Source organism: Notothenia rossii (genome assembly GCF_949606895.1).
Source record: "Notothenia rossii genome assembly, chromosome: 3".
Lineage (NCBI taxonomy): Eukaryota > Metazoa > Chordata > Actinopteri > Perciformes > Nototheniidae > Notothenia > Notothenia rossii.
In genome coordinates, this window is record NC_136901.1 from 9473643 (window position 1) to 9490708 (window position 17066).

At 42.8% G+C, this 17066-nt stretch overlaps 1 protein-coding gene and 2 long non-coding RNA genes across 6 annotated transcripts in view; 2 read left to right on the forward strand and 1 right to left on the reverse strand.

Moving 5' to 3' along the window:
* Positions 1–2180, forward strand: LOC307033392. Its single transcript, XR_013806492.1, has 3 exons — positions 1–695; positions 932–980; positions 1070–2180. It is a non-coding gene; the product is annotated as an uncharacterized lncRNA (long non-coding RNA).
* Positions 1217–17066, reverse strand: part of LOC307033386 (bone morphogenetic protein receptor type-2-like) — a 27702-nt gene continuing 11852 nt past the window's right edge. The window contains exons 4-13 of the mRNA XM_079671836.1: positions 12629–12736; positions 12242–12333; positions 10097–10327; positions 7806–7920; positions 6467–6627; positions 6172–6319; positions 5754–5890; positions 5338–5510; positions 3904–5243; positions 1217–3156 (exon numbers count right to left, since the gene is read on the reverse strand). Coding sequence (XP_079527962.1) covers positions 2906–3156; positions 3904–5243; positions 5338–5510; positions 5754–5890; positions 6172–6319; positions 6467–6627; positions 7806–7920; positions 10097–10327; positions 12242–12333; positions 12629–12736 — 2756 coding nt within the window. The 3' untranslated portion in view covers positions 1217–2905. The remainder of the gene's footprint in view (positions 3157–3903; positions 5244–5337; positions 5511–5753; positions 5891–6171; positions 6320–6466; positions 6628–7805; positions 7921–10096; positions 10328–12241; positions 12334–12628; positions 12737–17066) is intronic.
* Positions 7808–17062, forward strand: LOC307033391. Of its 4 annotated transcripts, XR_013806489.1 has the most exons (4): positions 7811–7948; positions 11910–12000; positions 12608–12766; positions 15165–17062. It is a non-coding gene; the product is annotated as an uncharacterized lncRNA (long non-coding RNA). The 4 variants fall into 4 exon arrangements; XR_013806488.1 differs by lacking the exon at positions 11910–12000 and having other exon boundaries at positions 7808–7948; XR_013806490.1 differs by lacking the exon at positions 7811–7948 and having other exon boundaries at positions 10334–12000.

Genomic DNA, 17066 nt, shown 5'->3' on the forward strand with positions numbered 1-17066 from the left:
AACAGGCTCAAATTGTACTGTGGGTTTTTTACTTGTTACCACAGTGTGGAAATGAACATTGTTACAGGAAAAGTAAAATACAACCTATTAAATAAGAGGCATGCATATAATATTAGAGATAGAAATTACACACATTACAAAAGTACCGATCCAGGTAGACAACAATAAGTACAGCTACAGTATTTTTAAGAAAAAATAAATAAGTGTAGCATATATAAGTAGTGTGCCAGCAGCCATATAATACATTGGATATATAAGGGCTTTAAGGTAGGTCCTGCTATATTCATGCAAAAGCTTCACTTCAGATAGTGTGATAAAATCTAATTTGACATTTTCCAATTTTGTATTATTTATTCGACATAGGTGCTAATCAAATTATAGCACACACCTCTGGGGAAAAAGCAGGAATAACTTGTAGTATCCCTATTTGAAAAAAATAAAACATACAAAAACTATTATCCCAATTCTAAATACACATTTTAAATATGTATTGACTTGGTCCATTTCCGGTGCAGTCTGATACCTGCAGCTGACTTGACGCTGGAGTGGGTCTGTGACGTAGCGTACCAACGCTGCGCTGCTCGTGCTGATGCTGCAGTTGCTAGGGCGCGTGGAGCAGACGGCGGAGGAGAAGTGAAGTAAACAAGTGGAGGACAGGAAATGTCTCCCTCTTGTGTCGAATTTAGCAACTTATGGTGAGTCTGGGAGACCTGTATAACAAGACAAGGCTGAAGACAAACTATATTTAATCAGTTTTGGACTTAAAGCACGTGTACATCTTCAGCGTTGGACCTGTGCTGCTGCCAATGTCTGCTATGCTAAAGCTTATATGGCTTCCAAAAACAGTTTGCCTAAAATGTTTAACAAACAATTTTACTCATACTTTGCATTCCCTATACCTGTTTGAAATGGCCCAAAAAATCTTAAATAGGTTATAAGGATGGCATGAATATTCAAAATTGGCCATACGTCAGCTACCAGTGAGTATTTAACGAAATACTGCGACATTTTTAAACATTGTTTTTTCTAACTAACTACTAAGCTAATGTTGTGTTTCACTGGGCCATAGGACGATGCTGCTGCTTGGGAAGGGCTGTTGGTGTGTTTTTGGAAGAAGACTGTTTCTCCAGGACTGTGAGTTAGACTTTCAATTACAGTACTTTCAGAATAAAATACCTGAAATCCCAATAACATGCTCTTAACAATATAACCAGCAGTTATTTCATACATTTATTTGAGTTTTTTTTCTTCCATATTGACTTGAGAATGTTTACAGAAACTGTACCGAGCAGATGCATAGCAATGGAATTAAAGGCCATGTCCATTGAATGCAAAACAGAACTCCATAAAAATGATGCAAATATCAATGCAATACACATACATATGTTTTTTTTCATAAAATTACAGATTACAAAAACATAAATGAGATCTCTTCATATGCCCTGAAGCAGCGCTGAAAATACAGATTGAGTACAATGACATTTCAGCACGACTGTACAGCGCTAGGCCCCGACAACTCTAATGCTTGCTGACGTAAAGACACACACACACACACACACACACACACACACACACACACACACACACACACACACACACACACACACACACACACACACACACACACACACACACACACACACACACACACACACACACACACACACACACACACACACACACACACACACACACACACACACACACACACACACACACACACACACACACACACACACACACACACACACAACAACAACAAGAAGCAGAAATTATATCCAGCGTGCTTCAGAGGGGTTTGGTTTCTTTGAGACTATTTTCTGATTTCCAACAGAGTTCAAAAAGCAGAATCAGGGCTTTCTAGTGTTTCTGGTCTTTCTGGCGCATACAGACAGTCCACAGTGAGGTCAGCTGATAGTGGTACAGTGATTGAGTTGTTCACTGTAACAGATCTCTCCATAGATTTGATTCTGGTGATTGTAGTGTTAAAAGACCCCAAAGTCTGAGCCATTCCTGGTGTAATTGTGCAAGCAGAGGAGTTCTATGAAAACCCACTTTTTCAGTCCGCTGCGATTGATTGTTAGTGTTTGTGCCCCCTTAAAAATAGTCCAGAGAAGAAGGAAAGAGAGCAGGATTGTCTTCCATTTTCTCCTCTTGATTCGGGGGGAAAGTGTTAAGGTGGATTGTTTAAAAAATGATTGTGACGATTCATAAGTGCAACAAAGATTAACATATCAAAATAAAAACGGGATAAAACTATAAACAAAATGAAGAAAGCGTTAAAACATTGAAAGCATCTAAAAGCTAAATCCTATTGCACAATTAAAAATTATGATACAAAAAATGGATACATCGTCGAAAAAGACAAAAATTGGCATTGCATACAAATCAAGGAAATACATTTGTTTGAAATAGTAGTTTGTTCTGTCTTTTAAGACCGTCAATTATTTTACAGAGCCTGCTCTCAAACCTTGCTTGATACAGCTAGGTTGAGAAAGAACGCTCAAAGCGTTGATTGTTTTTCATCGCCTTTTTAAGCTTAGAGACCACTTCTTGTGGTGGTCGCAACAGGACAGGACTTCTAAACACTGATTTTAGTTGGTTCAAAGTGCACATAGAAAGAAAGATATCCATTTGAAACATGAAACAAAACCGAAGAAGGGAGATTATTAAAAACGCGGAAACAGAAGCAGATGAGAATGCTGCATAGCTGGATTCCATTTAAAGCAATGCCATCATCAGAAAGACACACAGGAGTGAGACAGACCTAATTACTGTACACCATCAGACTCGAATGTTTGTTCACAAGACACTCCATAGCTTCCTCTTGCTGATTGAGAGCTCAACAGACAGAAACCAAACGCTTTCTGGGTTGTTTTTTTCAGTCTTGTCACAGAGCCTGTGTTCACACGTGGGTGTTGCTTGGCTCGCTGGCCAAGCTCCCTCCGCGCAGGTAGATGGCCGAACTGGACTTGGGCCGGTTCTGACTGTGACCTTGACCGCGGGAGGACCCGTTGTTGTTGACCTCCGGCCCCCTGGTGTCTGTGGAGATGACCCATGTGGTGGGGCGCCACTTCTTCAGGGAGTAAGGTGTTTTTACGCGCTTCTTGATCTTTTCTCCTGTCTCAAAGGCTCCATCTAGCTGCAGGCCGTCCCCTGGAAAACAGGAAGAAACATGGATCAGTACTTTGTGCCGAGTTATCATGACTATTTACTAAAAGGGCATCCAGTCCACTTCTATAAAGTGGTGGAAATATAATTATAAAAAGTGAAAAAAATATTTAAAACATTTTATTAGTAGACTTATTATTTAGTCGCTTGACAGGAACATTTGCGCCAACTGATAATTGATTATCATTAAAGTAATTTTCCATGCACATTTGATGTTTAACAGTAATTAGCTGCAACCCATTTTTGTTGTTTTTTAGGTAACAAATGTTTAGTCTCTAAGTCCGAGCTAAGATAAGTCAGAGGATTACCGCTATGTCATTATGACTTCAGGGTTTATTTTCACAGGCTTTAGAGTGGTACTCTACATGAGTAGTAAACTGATCTTTATGTAAAACATAAACATTGTCCCTTTAAGGTAACATAACTCATCATAGTTAATCTATGTCAATTAAAAGTGATTCTGTAATTCAGCATTAAAATGCTTTAATGCTGTTTTGCAGCTGAAAACAATTAGTTACAACATTTTTAATAATTAAAAGTGATTTATCAAATATTGCCAAACATTTGAAGTTCCTTCAATATGAGGATTTGCATTCTATATAATATATAATAATGAAAAACCTAACAAATAGTGTTAGGATACATGTATCAAAGCCTCATAAATCTTTGTTAAGCGACATTGTTGCACTGGATCCGAGGAGGATTTTTGTGCAGTTGTTGATGTATAATCACCTAGTGAGGCCAGGTCCTGTGTGGTGAAGGACAGGTCCAGGGAGTTGGGTCTCTCAGGCCTGCGGGCTCTGGGCTGCCTGAGCAGGGCCTCCCCCCTCATGATGACCGAAGGCTCCCCCTGGGGGACAGCGACGCCGGATCCCGACCCCGAGTTCTCTCCTGAGGGCCCTGTGGTTTCCCTGCTTCCTCCCTCCCCACTTCCCTCCTCTTCTCCTCCATCACTCTCCCCTCCGCTCTCATTCCCCTTTCCCACGCCAGTGTTGCTGTTGTTGTTGTTTGTGTTGGGTCGTGCTGAGCGGAGAGCCGCTACACTCGACGACATCGCTCTCGGGTCGGGCTGCTCTCGCTCGCGGCTCAGGAGCGGCTCGTTCTCGTCGGGGCTGGCCGTGATGACACCAAGGCTGAGGCGGCTGTCGTCGGACCTCAGGGCTCCGGAGCCGTTTTGAGTGATGCCAGATCCTCCAAAACCTGTCGCTCCACCTGTAGCCATGGAGGAGATCCCTACACCGGCATGACCGTTAGCAGCGCCATTCGCGCTCCCGTTGAGGTGCGTGTCTCGTAGAGCGGGTGTGTTGTTTGTGCCTGGGACCCGGTTAACTTCTGCAGCTGTGTTTGTGCCTGTTACTGCACCAATGTTCATCTTTGTTCCCTCCACCTGCCGCAGGTTGGACTTCCCAGAGCGGCCAAACTTGAATCTGAGTGAGGACGAGGATGACTCCTTCTTGGGGGGCTTGTTGCGCAGGGGCAGACTGGACGGCCTTTTTGGCAAGTTCTGCTGCTTGGGCAGGGGGAAGATGGTGGAGGGCATGGGAGCGGCGGGGTCTGATGTGCCTGCTGCCTCACTTGCCATCTTGATTAGTGGGTAGAGGAGACTGGAGCTGCCGGGACTCAGCGGATCTGGAGAGCAGAACTGTTTCTGTGAGTGTTCCATCAGGTTCTCATCCGAACTCTCCTTCAGATTCTTGTCTACTTCTTTTGGGTCTAGCTTGGTGGTTTCCAGGTCCTCCTGGGTCAGGTGGAGGCAGACGGGGACTGAGGTCCCTGCAGGTCCCTCAGAGTCAGAGATGATAGTGGTGGTGGTGGTGGAGGCTGATGGGCTGCCTCTCAGCCCCATGCTGGTGCTGCTGCCCTCTGGGCTGGGCAGGCGGGCGTTAGCTTGCTGCTGGCGCTCCTGGTTGATGGAGTTCCTGTTTCTTTCTCCGGTCCCAGTACCGGCCCCTGCCCGACCGCTCACAGAGCCAGTGGTGTCCCCCTGCGTGTTCTTGGCAACGCCCTCATGCTCCTCAATGTAAGTAGAGGGGTGGTCTGTGTATGGGCCGGATTTTGGCGTCATGCGATTTCTATCAGAACAAAATGAAAAGCAAACAGTGAGGTTAAAGACAACATTTAAAAGAAGTACTGAGTTGATGGAGATGGTTGTGTCTTTCTCCCTACCTCTCATTGTGCAGGGTTGTGGACATGGGGTTCAGTGTAGGGCTGACAGACTTGGAGCGGTCCCATATGATGAGCAGCTCTGCCAGTCGCTCCTCTGCACACTGTGCTGTGAGGCGGGCCTCTGCGTCCTGGTCCCAACAGTCCTCCATCGTCTCCTTCAGAGAGCGGACCGCCTACAGGACACAGTTTGATCACTTTATTAAAACACTGATCCATATACAGCAGAAACAGTTCCTAGATTATGTATCTCTTACACTGTAAGAACTATAAAAATGGATCATTAAATAAGTACATTTTAGGAGGACCCTTTAAACAACTAGTAAGCAACAACAACAAAAACATTGTAGTGACATGTTTCACAATCTGATGAGTGTTTTATCATTTAGAGTGTGGCTCACACACACACACAAACTTACCAAACTGTTCTCTTTCCAGGCCTCTGGGAAGTTGGGCCGTTGCTTCTCCCTGGACACCAGGACCTGCATGTCCTCAAACGTCGGGTGGTTCCCTGCCTCCGCCTGAAACGCCATCTGGTAATCTGGCACTGACTCTCCTAGAGGGAGGACAAAAAGAGGAGGGGTGTGTTGTAGATATTTCTAATGTAGCAGAGAAAATATTTTAGCCTTATTTTTTTCTATTTTGTATTTTGTCTGCTACCCTCCATTATAAATGTGTATTTAATGGCTTACTAATGTGTGTAGCGTGAGAGGGGCTCATTCTTGTGTTGCTTGTGATAATGATGGTAGTAAAAAAGGGAAAACAACCATTGGTGTATTTGGAGACAGATTAATAGCATTCAAAATAGCCTTCACACAGCGTGTCTGTGTGTCTTACCAGGGAACAGGTCGGTACACCTCATGAAGGTCTCCCAGTAGATCAGGCCCAGGGCGTACATATCCACCTGCTTCAGCGCCGACTCACAGTCCCTCAGGTTCACCGCCCCCTCCAAGACCTCTGGAGCCATGTAGCGGATCGTCCCCACCTGGCAGACGGAGCAGAAAAAATTAAAGTGAGTCAGGAAGAGAAAGTAGGACAAGGTGTGGTCTGATGGGTGATAAACTGTATTCTTCTGATTGTCTTCTGTGGCAATGAGCTCAAACATAAAGTCCAAAAGCTCCTGAGCACTCACCTCACTTATGGCAGCGTTTTCCTCTTCTCCTGCGCGCGCGGTCCTGTTTCCTGTGAGCTTCATGGACAGGCCAAAATCGATGATGACACAAGTGCCGTCAGCCTTGACAAGAACATTGCGACTGTTCAGGTCCCTGTGGGACACGGCTGGCTTGTACACGTCTGGACAAGGGAACAAATAAAATAGTCAGACACAAGATGAAGCTATTATATCTGTCATTCAACATGTAAGTCTGGACAGTGTTAGCAAATACTTTGCTTCAAATAAATCATTCACTCAGGCAGTTGTTGTGACATTTGCAAATGATAACATCCAGTAAATCCTGTCGTATAGCTTTCCATTCTTCCCATTAGTCATTGTTCACCAGAGCAAGCTGCACTGTTAACAGACAGTTAAACCCTCTAATCTAATCTACAACAATGGGATTAAGACCATATCACAGAAGCCTCTGCCTGCAGGATCTCACAGTCCAGCAGAGGGCGGCCACCACAGTTATCTAATGCCTTCTACTGATGTGCAGGAGGAGTGGGGGAGGATGTACCAAAGCCTGAGAGACTGTGCCATTACACACAAGCTCTCTCTCTAGCTCTCTCTCTCTCTCTCTCTCTCTCTAGCTCTCTCTCTAGCTTTCTCCTCTGCCCATCACTTGCAGTGAAAAGGAAAGGAGATGGACAACCCCTCGTCTACTTGTCACATGCTTGCACAAACAGCATTACTTCTATTCCCTGCCTTCACACACTACTGCAAGAACACTTTCTACCCCCTTCACTTGTTAGCCTGTTTGATGTGTATCTGTGCTGATGAAAAGAAATGAGTGGGGAGCGCTGAGGCTGAGGTTTGTTGACGTAAAAAAAAAACAGCCAAGGCTTACTTCAGTCACTTCTGCCTCCAACGACTGATTTCATCGAGCCGCGGGGATGTTCACATGTCATCTGAATCCCTATCTTGCATCCGCTGTCCTGCCCCTAGTTTGTCCCGCTCACTATTTTTTCACTCTGAGGCTAGCTTGAGGCCGGTCTATAAATACACAAGGCTGGTTTTGCACGTGTGACAAAATGCAGGGATGCAAAGCGCTCCAAGCCAAACAGACCCACGTGGAGCTGCAGTGTGCCGGCCGTTAGAAGTCTAAAGCACGACTCAGCGAGACAGGCTGGAGTTGGTAATACACACAAACTAAATCCTTTCTCAAACTAACAGGGCTACAAACAGAAAAAGCTTTTCCATGTTCAGTGTTTGTGTTTCTGTAGCAGATGGAAGCAGCAGCCATGGAACTTGAGCCTGTGTAAACTGTGAGCAGTTACGTAATTAACAGCGTGTGTGTGTGCGTCCTCCAGTTCACCTCCTTTGAAGAGCTCAGTGTGTAGGTACGCCAGGCCACGGGTGACGGAATGAGCGAGCCGACAGCTGCCGACCCAATCGTTGATCTGGAGGCCCAGGTAGCGACTCAGAGAGCCCTGAGGAGGACATGAGGGAGTGGACAAGGTAGGAAGGAGGGTGCAGAGGGGGAGGGAGGGAGGGGAGAAAACAAGGAGAAGGTAAACAAGAAAGATTAGACATAGGGGACAGATGGACAGAGAACAAAAAATCATCCGCCAGCATCATTTTAAAGATCTCCCAGATAACAAGATCCACAGATGCGGGGGAAAAACATCTGGCAAGAAAAACTTCCACCATCAGTCAACAAATAGCCATTCATGTTTTGATGATAAACCATAGGCATTGGGACAGGTGGGCCAAGATGGTTTCTAGATTTTGCATTTGCCTTTAGCACCTTCAAAGCCATTCAGTATTTATGCACCCAAGGAAAAATGTGCACTTTGTATTGCAATATATAACATTACAATATATAAAGATGTGTATTAGTATTTATAACTGCTAAAGAAATACATTTGAATTGAATTTCTGGTTAAACGTAAGTATGTCTTACAATGTTTCCTGCTATGCTACTTGGTTTGAGCCAATCCCACACACATTCACTAGCAGGAGCTATTTTTCACTTTAAAAATCCAAATTCAACATCCTCCTCCTCACTATCAATAAAACCCAAGGTCAAGACAGAGAACTTCAAAAAAGAAGTTTAACTTCCGATTTATCTCTCGCAACTTTAAATAAAAAAAGTCTGCGCTTGTGCTTTGACCTCCCTGTGGAATTTGACAATAAACCGACTGTGACAAACCCCCCCCCCCCCCAATAAAGGCTGTGCAGTTTATTTTGAGCTATGACATTTTGCGTGATGAAAGCGGCGTGCAAATCTGGTGTCTGGTAATATCTTATGAGGAATATAAAAGACTCCATGATAATGTTTACCAGATATTATATTGGATTAATTTCCTTCCTCAATTATCATCATCTGGCTCTGGCCCTGACGCACAGACACTTCATCCTTTCTCTCAATCAAATCAATCACAAGGCAATAAGCACATCCGCTGCTAAACAAAATCATATTAGATCTGTTCGTTTGAAATAAATTATATTATCATTTACTTGAATGCATTATGTGTTTCAGTCTCATTTCCTGGCTTGCACCGTGTTTCCATGACAACGTGTATTAGTATAGTGTTCATAGGGCTTGGGCAGTAATCATATTCAGCTTAAAGGTAAATCTGCTTTTATATTGAATATCTCATGGACGCAGCCTTCAGCACGCAGTGTGAGGGCTTACTTCTGTCAGCTGTTTCCACCTGTATGCAGGAAAAGATGGGTGAAATAAACTTTAGGTTTACAACGTTTTTGTTCACCTATCTGCTGCAGTGAACACTTTCACCCTGTTTGTCCCTCTCAAGCCACATTAAAGTAGACATGAAAATTGTTTTGAAATCAGTCTCCTGACAAACCACTCGCAACATAGATAGAATAATTCACATCAAGTTGAAATGTATCATTTAAAGTCAAATTCTGGATTAGAAATTGAATTGCCAAATATTGTTTGATCAAATAATTATTAATTAAACATCTTTGGGTTTGGGTCTCTTGGCTTTGGGCACTGGGAGACTGAGGAAAGCATTTTTAGCTATTATCTGACATTTCGGTACCACTTTACAATAAGACTACCCTTATAAAGGGTTTACAAATAGTTTGTAATTCATTTATTAATTAGGTTGTGAACACTTTATAAATCCTTAATAAGCTTTTATAAGAGATGAGATAAACAGGGCGACTGTGACCGGTTGCTTGCCAAATAGTGAGCCCACATTTCTCTGTACTATGAAGCCTTATTAGAAACGGTAGTAGCTCATTAATACATGGGAATGTGTTTTACACTTTACAATAAGCCTCCCTTTTGGCAGTTATAAATGTTAGTAACTCCTAAATAAATGGTCATAAAGAGATGCCAAGAAACATCAAGATGGATACCAAGGATGCTGGCTGATGAAGAAGACAAAGTAAGCTAGTGCCAATATAAGGCTTAGTCATCTTGCCAAATAGTGAGCCTGTGTTGATGTATGTTAGAACTGGTTTATAAATGGTTCTTAATGATTAATAAAGTGTTAAAGAACTGATTTACCAGTTACCAGTATCCCAAAATCAACCAGGACTAAATTCTTATTGTTAGGTATCATAATGTGGTCTTTATGTTGAACACACACACACTACACTAGTACGACACTTCCTACTCCCCCCACTACTCACATGTGGGCAGTAGTCGATGACCAGCAGGAACTCTGTGCGTCCCTCAGGGCCTGTCCGCTCGTCGGCAGCAACGAAGTGGGCTATGTTGTCGTGCTCCAGCAGCGGCAGCCGGTAGATGGAGCATTCATTCAGGAAGTTTTGCCGGTTGGCTGCAGTGAACACCTTCACAGCCACAGGCCGCTCATCCAGAGAGCCACAGTACACTGCGCCATATCTGCCACGCCCTATCAGCTGGAGGAGAAAAACTATTTTTGTAATTCTAGACCTTTAGCTCTCACTTCAAAAAACATGAAGAAAACCGAGTGGATAAAAGAATACTTTTGTTTGTTAAAGAATGGTACTTGAGGCAAAAAATAGAAACACATAAAGAGTTACACAAATAAAGACAGCTAGGCAGGCAGAAGGAAAAAAGGAAATAAACTAAATTACAGGCGAACAGCAGGGTTAAACAGTTCAAATGGCCTTAAGTCAGTTCCACATCATTAGTGTCCGAATCAGCCAGAGCCCAGCATGCCATTAAAGTCTAAGAACATTCTGCTTTAAAAGTCATCTGCATTAGGAGAAGGAACACATCAGGGTTGTGTCTTTGTGATTTCCTCCTCCACGTTTACTAAAAACATTCATCTCTGGCTATAGGATATACAGTTGACTCTGTTTAGTCTTTGAGTCAGGCTCCCCTCCCCCGCTGCAATGAGTTTGATGTAAAAGAACGTGTGCCTGCATTTGATAAGGCACAAGGACAGAGTTCTGAATTCAACTCCTGCCTGAAAAGATAGTGCTCTGGCTCTTTTCTGAAATGCACTGAATAGAAAAAGTACATCAGTGTTTCTCTCTCGAGTAGCACAAAGTTCAGTACTGATTTGCTGGCTGTCTTTCTGTCTTGTCAAGAAGCAAAGCAACTCGTATTTAACTCAGAATATTTCAATACCAAAAATCAAGAACAGTTAATATTACTGAGGGCTCTTTTAAAAAGCAGATCAGATGTTTTGATTTCTCTCCATTTTTATCTGCCTTCCAGTCAGCAATTGGCACAGATTTCTTAAATGTTTCAGTTCCTTGCAGAGACTAAAGCATGCTTGAGGCAGACAAGGCACTGCTTGGTACTATCCTCCTTGTAATAATCATCAACGACTAACTTCACATACATTAAAGAGTACGTTTTAAAACAGTTTACACTTTACACTCAGTCCGTTTTACATCACACTGTGGGAGAATAATCTAAGCTACCTAGATCTCTAAAAGGAGGTGGTGAGTGCTAAATCATTATTACTCATCCTCCCAATGGACATACGGTAATAACAATAATAGGCTCAAGGCTGACAAAAAAAATAAAAATGTCCTTTCCGTTTTTATCTGACCAACAAGTTTAGTAACAGCACCAAAATAGCATTGCGTTGCTCTTTAGAAAAGTGTTTTAATTGGAAAAAGTTATTGAGCTTGTACCAAAAACATGCAGATAGTGGGGTTTTCAGAAAAGTTTAATTATACATCCTGTCCGCTCGTCTGGATTTTATATAATGTATTTTTCCTGCTTGCATTCTAATCCCCACACCCTGCTTATACCGTCATTGTGACTGCATATCATCCAGACTTCATTGACTTCCTATCACAATATGAGCTCTCCCGCTTCCCTATCAGGTTTTCAGGATCCTGTGTCACTGTAAGCTAAATCCTATTTCTGTTCCGACCCACTGCGTCCTGCCGAGATCGGATGGTCTGATGTAAAGGTCATATTGAAATGACAAATGTAACCATAAACCTTCATTTATTTTGGGTGTATTTATGCCTCTTTGACTTTGGTTTCTGTTTCTAGCTCACGTTCTCCATCCTTCTTCAGAGACATACGCCCTGCTCTGTGTGTAGAAATGCTGAAACAGGCTCATACCTTCAGGCAAGATTTTGGGGTATAAAAGAAGTAAAGAGCTGAAAAAAAGCATACATCACTAAGAACTAATACTAAACACTCAAGTGGAACTGAAGCAGCATTTGTGGGTTTTAGGACTAATTCCTGCACCACTCATTGGCTCATATGGTTATTTGGAGTAGTGTTACACAGTGTTGCTGGAACTCTTTGCTGTTACACTGAATACACTGGCTTTTCCTGGGCAACAAAAGTATAATCAAACAAAAATGTTGGGGACTGACCTCCAGCAGTTTGAGATTGTCAAGGTCCAGAGAGCTCTCGGAGCCAGCGGCCTCCATCATATTCAGATTGTGAAGGCCTTGCTTACCATCTCCTACACACACACACACACACACACACACACACACACACACACACACACACACACACACACACACACACACACACACACACACACACACACACACACACACACACACACACACACACACACACACACACACACACACACACACACACACACACACACACACACACACACACACACACACACACACACACACACACACACACACACACACGATTGAATTTCTACCAAAACATTTAAGCATCCTTGAATAATGAATGTTCTCTGCCCTTCCTCGCAGAGTGGCGCAATGGTAACTCACCGTTTATCATGCGGTAACCAAAGAAGGCTGCTACAGCAACCACGGCCAGCACGGAGACGGTTGCCAGGGCGATAATTATAGTCTCTTCCCAGCTCAGAGAGTGAGGGTCTACAAGGAGACACACATCAAAAACAAAAGGTATACATCAAACTGTGACCTTTATAGGGAGAGCAGGTGGCCTGTATCACAGCTGGTATCCATACACAGAGTTATTAGGAACACCTACAATCGTTGTTATCAATTTATGGAAACGGCAAGGCTTGTGTTGTGAGCTGATTTAAATATTTGCATAGATAATGAGCTTCTGGATAGGTACACTAAGACTGAAATACTTGTATGAATATGATTTCCTCTGGAAAAGTAAAAAAGCATGAGTGGGTCCCCTTTTTGTTTGTCTCCTACACATGTGTGGGCACGTGGGTTTGACGTGTTGCAAGTGCAGGCCACCAGTTTTACACTTTTCTGCTGATCAACAGCTGCCGGTGGTCACAGTTGACTCATAATTATGCAAGAAGCAAAACACTTCCTATTAGTAAGCAAATGCATTCAACACATGGCACACAATGTGTTTACAAGAGGTTGTGCAGTGCAAATTAACCAGAGTGCAGAGTCTTGTTGGATGACACTGAAAGACGCTGCTAAAAGTATATCAGAATCAGGGTTATTGACTAATGAATCTGGAATATAATTAATGTGCAGTATATCAGAATTTAAAGTGGAAGAGCTGCAGTTTTAAAGAGATAGCATTGTACAGAAACGTGCAAAATATACAGAGGGAATGATCACTATTACTGCTATTATTACTATCATTACTACTGCTCATATTCAGGTGAAATCTCAAAACAGGTCTCTGAAAGGTTTTTTTTGCCTGCAGCTGTAAAATTTGAAGCAATCTGCATTCAGTGAAGCACAAAAAAGGAAAAGAAAAACATAAATTATGCCGAACAACCATGAAACATGGTCAACAGTCTGGAAAGCAGTACAGGAAGAGAGAAACAGAGAATGTGCATATGGAGAGAGAAAGAGAATATGTGAAAACAAAGAACACCAGTAAGTGGATCAGGTGAAAAAGGTAACAGGTAGAAGCAGTTAGCTGAGGAGGCTGCAGTATTAGCTGCCAGCCATTTGTGATTAATGAAACTGCATCCGCTATAAGTGCTTCTCTGGAGACAAACATACAGAGAGTGTAAATATACCGGCGCTTGCCTTGCTCTTATATACCACTAGCACTCATTCTGCGGAAAGTGTATAAGAGCGGCCAGATACACACAGAAACACTCTCCTGCATCCAATACATTAGTCAACACAGGGGTGCTGCCGTGACACCGGCTTTATCAATAATGGACGAGGCGGCTTTGACTGGCATGCTACCACACACACACACACACACACACACACACACACACACACACACACACACACACACACACACACACACACACACACACACACACACACACACACACACACACACACACACACACACACACACACACACACACACACACACACACACACACACACACACACACACAAGGAATGCACAGGAAGCCATCTGACAAACACTGATGCAAACACACACACACACACACCCACACACAACAAATCTGTTTAAAATCTCCATAACGTTAATGGAATTGTCTACTCTTACATTACCACCAAGATCAAAAGATTGTAAGTGTATTAAATAATTGAAGGGTTTTCGCAGCTTTATACTTTAAATCCATTTCATTTCAGAGCCAAATACAAAACAGTCAAAACAACACAACCCTCTCTATTTCCCTCCATACCCAAATCTCTTAAAAAGGGGCTGCAACGGATCTGATACAGACTGATCCAGATTTGAACACTTCTGAGACGTCACAGAAGTGGCGCTACGGCTATTGGGCCAACTCCACCAATCAGGAGGAGACAGCCACGGACATTGCCGTTCCAAAGCGCTGGAGACGCTGTAGTACATATGCCAGGCCTGTAGATGGTGCTGTTCTCACAGAATCAGCCCATGCAAAGACAGTGTTAAATTGAGCAAAATGAGGAATGGCTAAAATGCATGATCTGTTTGGTATTTTGAAAAATAAAAAGTATAAATAAGTCTTATATAGGTATGGTCCTACACTATATTATTCAAATATAGCATGATAGGTCCACTTTAAGTTAATTGGACTGGACTGTTTAGACAGTATACAGCAACAATTATAATCCGATTATATAACGTTCTGTAAGAATTACCATTTCTACCTTTGGTGTTTTAAGAATACTTGTGTACTTTTTTTCTTATGTAAAAGATAGGAGCACTTCTTCCAGCCCTCATAATTTGGTCATGTCTCTTGGCTTAGCATAACTTAAACCATTTCCTACTTCTAACAACACTGGCATGACTCTGCCCAGACATGTCAGGAATGAACCTCGCAAAAACACAAACAGGATTTTGAGTTCTAATACAACCTTAACCTCACCGATGAATCAAACGTGTCTCTAACGCCCTAGTGGTTATTTTTCCTCAACTTTCTCCTGCTTTTGTCTTCTGTGTGCTCAGGGGAACAGTCACCGGCGCGCCCCCAGACAGGCAGACAGGCAGACGGGAGCAGACGCCTTGTAATCCATGGAATGCAGAGAGACGACATGGATGGTAGAGTGCGTGTGTTTGTGTTTATGTGTGGGCAGGAGAGATGAGATGAGCTGCCGCCATCCTCAGCCCCTCCTCCTGCCACACACATTGCCTTCATTCACAGCTAAACATTAAGAGCAAGGAACAATAAACAATGCACCTTTTTACTTTGTTGTACACCTTACTCACTTCCAGACAGCCTTTCATGGCCCTAGTGGATTTAACGCTACTAGCTGAACGGTCTGTAAACACAAACCACTTCATGTCTTCAATTCATTACTGTCAAGGTTTATAATGGACGGCAATCAGGGGGCTCATTTCTAAGCTGTGTGGTCGGAATGATAAGGCAGAGGAGGAGGAGGAGGAGGAGGAGGGAGAAATGTGAAGGTATGACAGCTCTGATGACATCAAACATTCTTTCATGCTTTTTCTCTTAATAGCTCTGTGTTTCAGCACTGTGTGGGCCTGCAGTTGTTTTCTCCCATTCTTGTTTTTGTTAGTCATCTTGCTTTTAGTCACTCCCCCCGCTCAACGCAGCCAGTTGTGTAAGAGATGATTGCAGCCGAGGCAGAGAACTAAGCTAAAAGGGAGTCAATTTGTATGAAAAAAGAACAATAAGCGCTTTCACACTGGAGTACTTTTCCCAGTGTAGTTCCGATAGTTCTTGAAATGTTGCGTTCACACCAAAAAAATCCAGAACTTAGTTCATGTGAATGTTTTCACACCCTTTTTAGTCCCTGCTAGAGAGCAGGTACTTTCATGGGAGAAAAAGCTTTCTGATTGGCTGGGCGGATTGCAAACCACGCCCCGTAAAACTCTGAAAAGTTTTGTGAAGCCGCCATTTTATTTGCTGGCATTAGCATTATTAGCATTAGCCCAGCGCACCAACAGAGAGAGACTAACTTATGGCAACACAAAATAAAACATGGGAGCGGTGGAGTGATGAGGAGGTGTCGGCGTTCTGGCGATTTACTCGGAAGGCTTCAGTAGAAGCCATTCCCCAACTCTGGGGACTTCGGGTGCCAGTATACGCCCATCAGAACTAATGAGTTCGTCAGAAGTAAGCACTGAGAACTAAGTACGGCAAAGTACTTGGTGTGAAAGCGCCTAATATAACCACGTAGATTGAAGTCTAAATCCAAAGATTTCAAATCAAAGAAGTCACAGCTACTTTCCAAAAACAACTGCTCTTGACTAGGGATGCCAGAAACTGACCATGATCAAAATCGAAAATCGGACAGCCCTGGCGAATAATAATCGATTATTCGACGCCCGACGCCCCCGCGGGAGAGGAAAAAAAAGGGGGGGGGGGGGTCGGTGTGTAGCAGCGCAGCAGTCTGCACTCTGCTCTACTGACTTCCTCCGAGTTTACAGTAAAACAAACTGGTGGTGTGTCCAATGGCCATTTACAATTATTAATACTATTACTATTATTAGCATTAGTCTATATTTTGGTTGAAACTAAGCCAGAAATAATAATAAAAAAATATATAAATAAAATCGAATTTTAAAAAATAATTTTCGATTATGGAGACTGTAACGAATATTCGAATAATCGAATAACTGCTGGCATCCCTAGTCTTGACGTTGAACTGACAAAATGTAACCGGTGATCAGCAGTAACATAATTCCCTGTTATTGCCTGTGTAAAAAAAAATGTCATCATATAATAAATGAAGGGAGAGATCTGGCTTTGAATCTCTTTGGATGAATTGCTTTTGTTGGAACGTCGGTCATATAAAAAGCAAAATGCATCATGAATAGAGAGGAATTATTTGTCAAGATGTTAAATGAAACTCAAGCTCGTATTAGAAATCTATTGCATTTGTG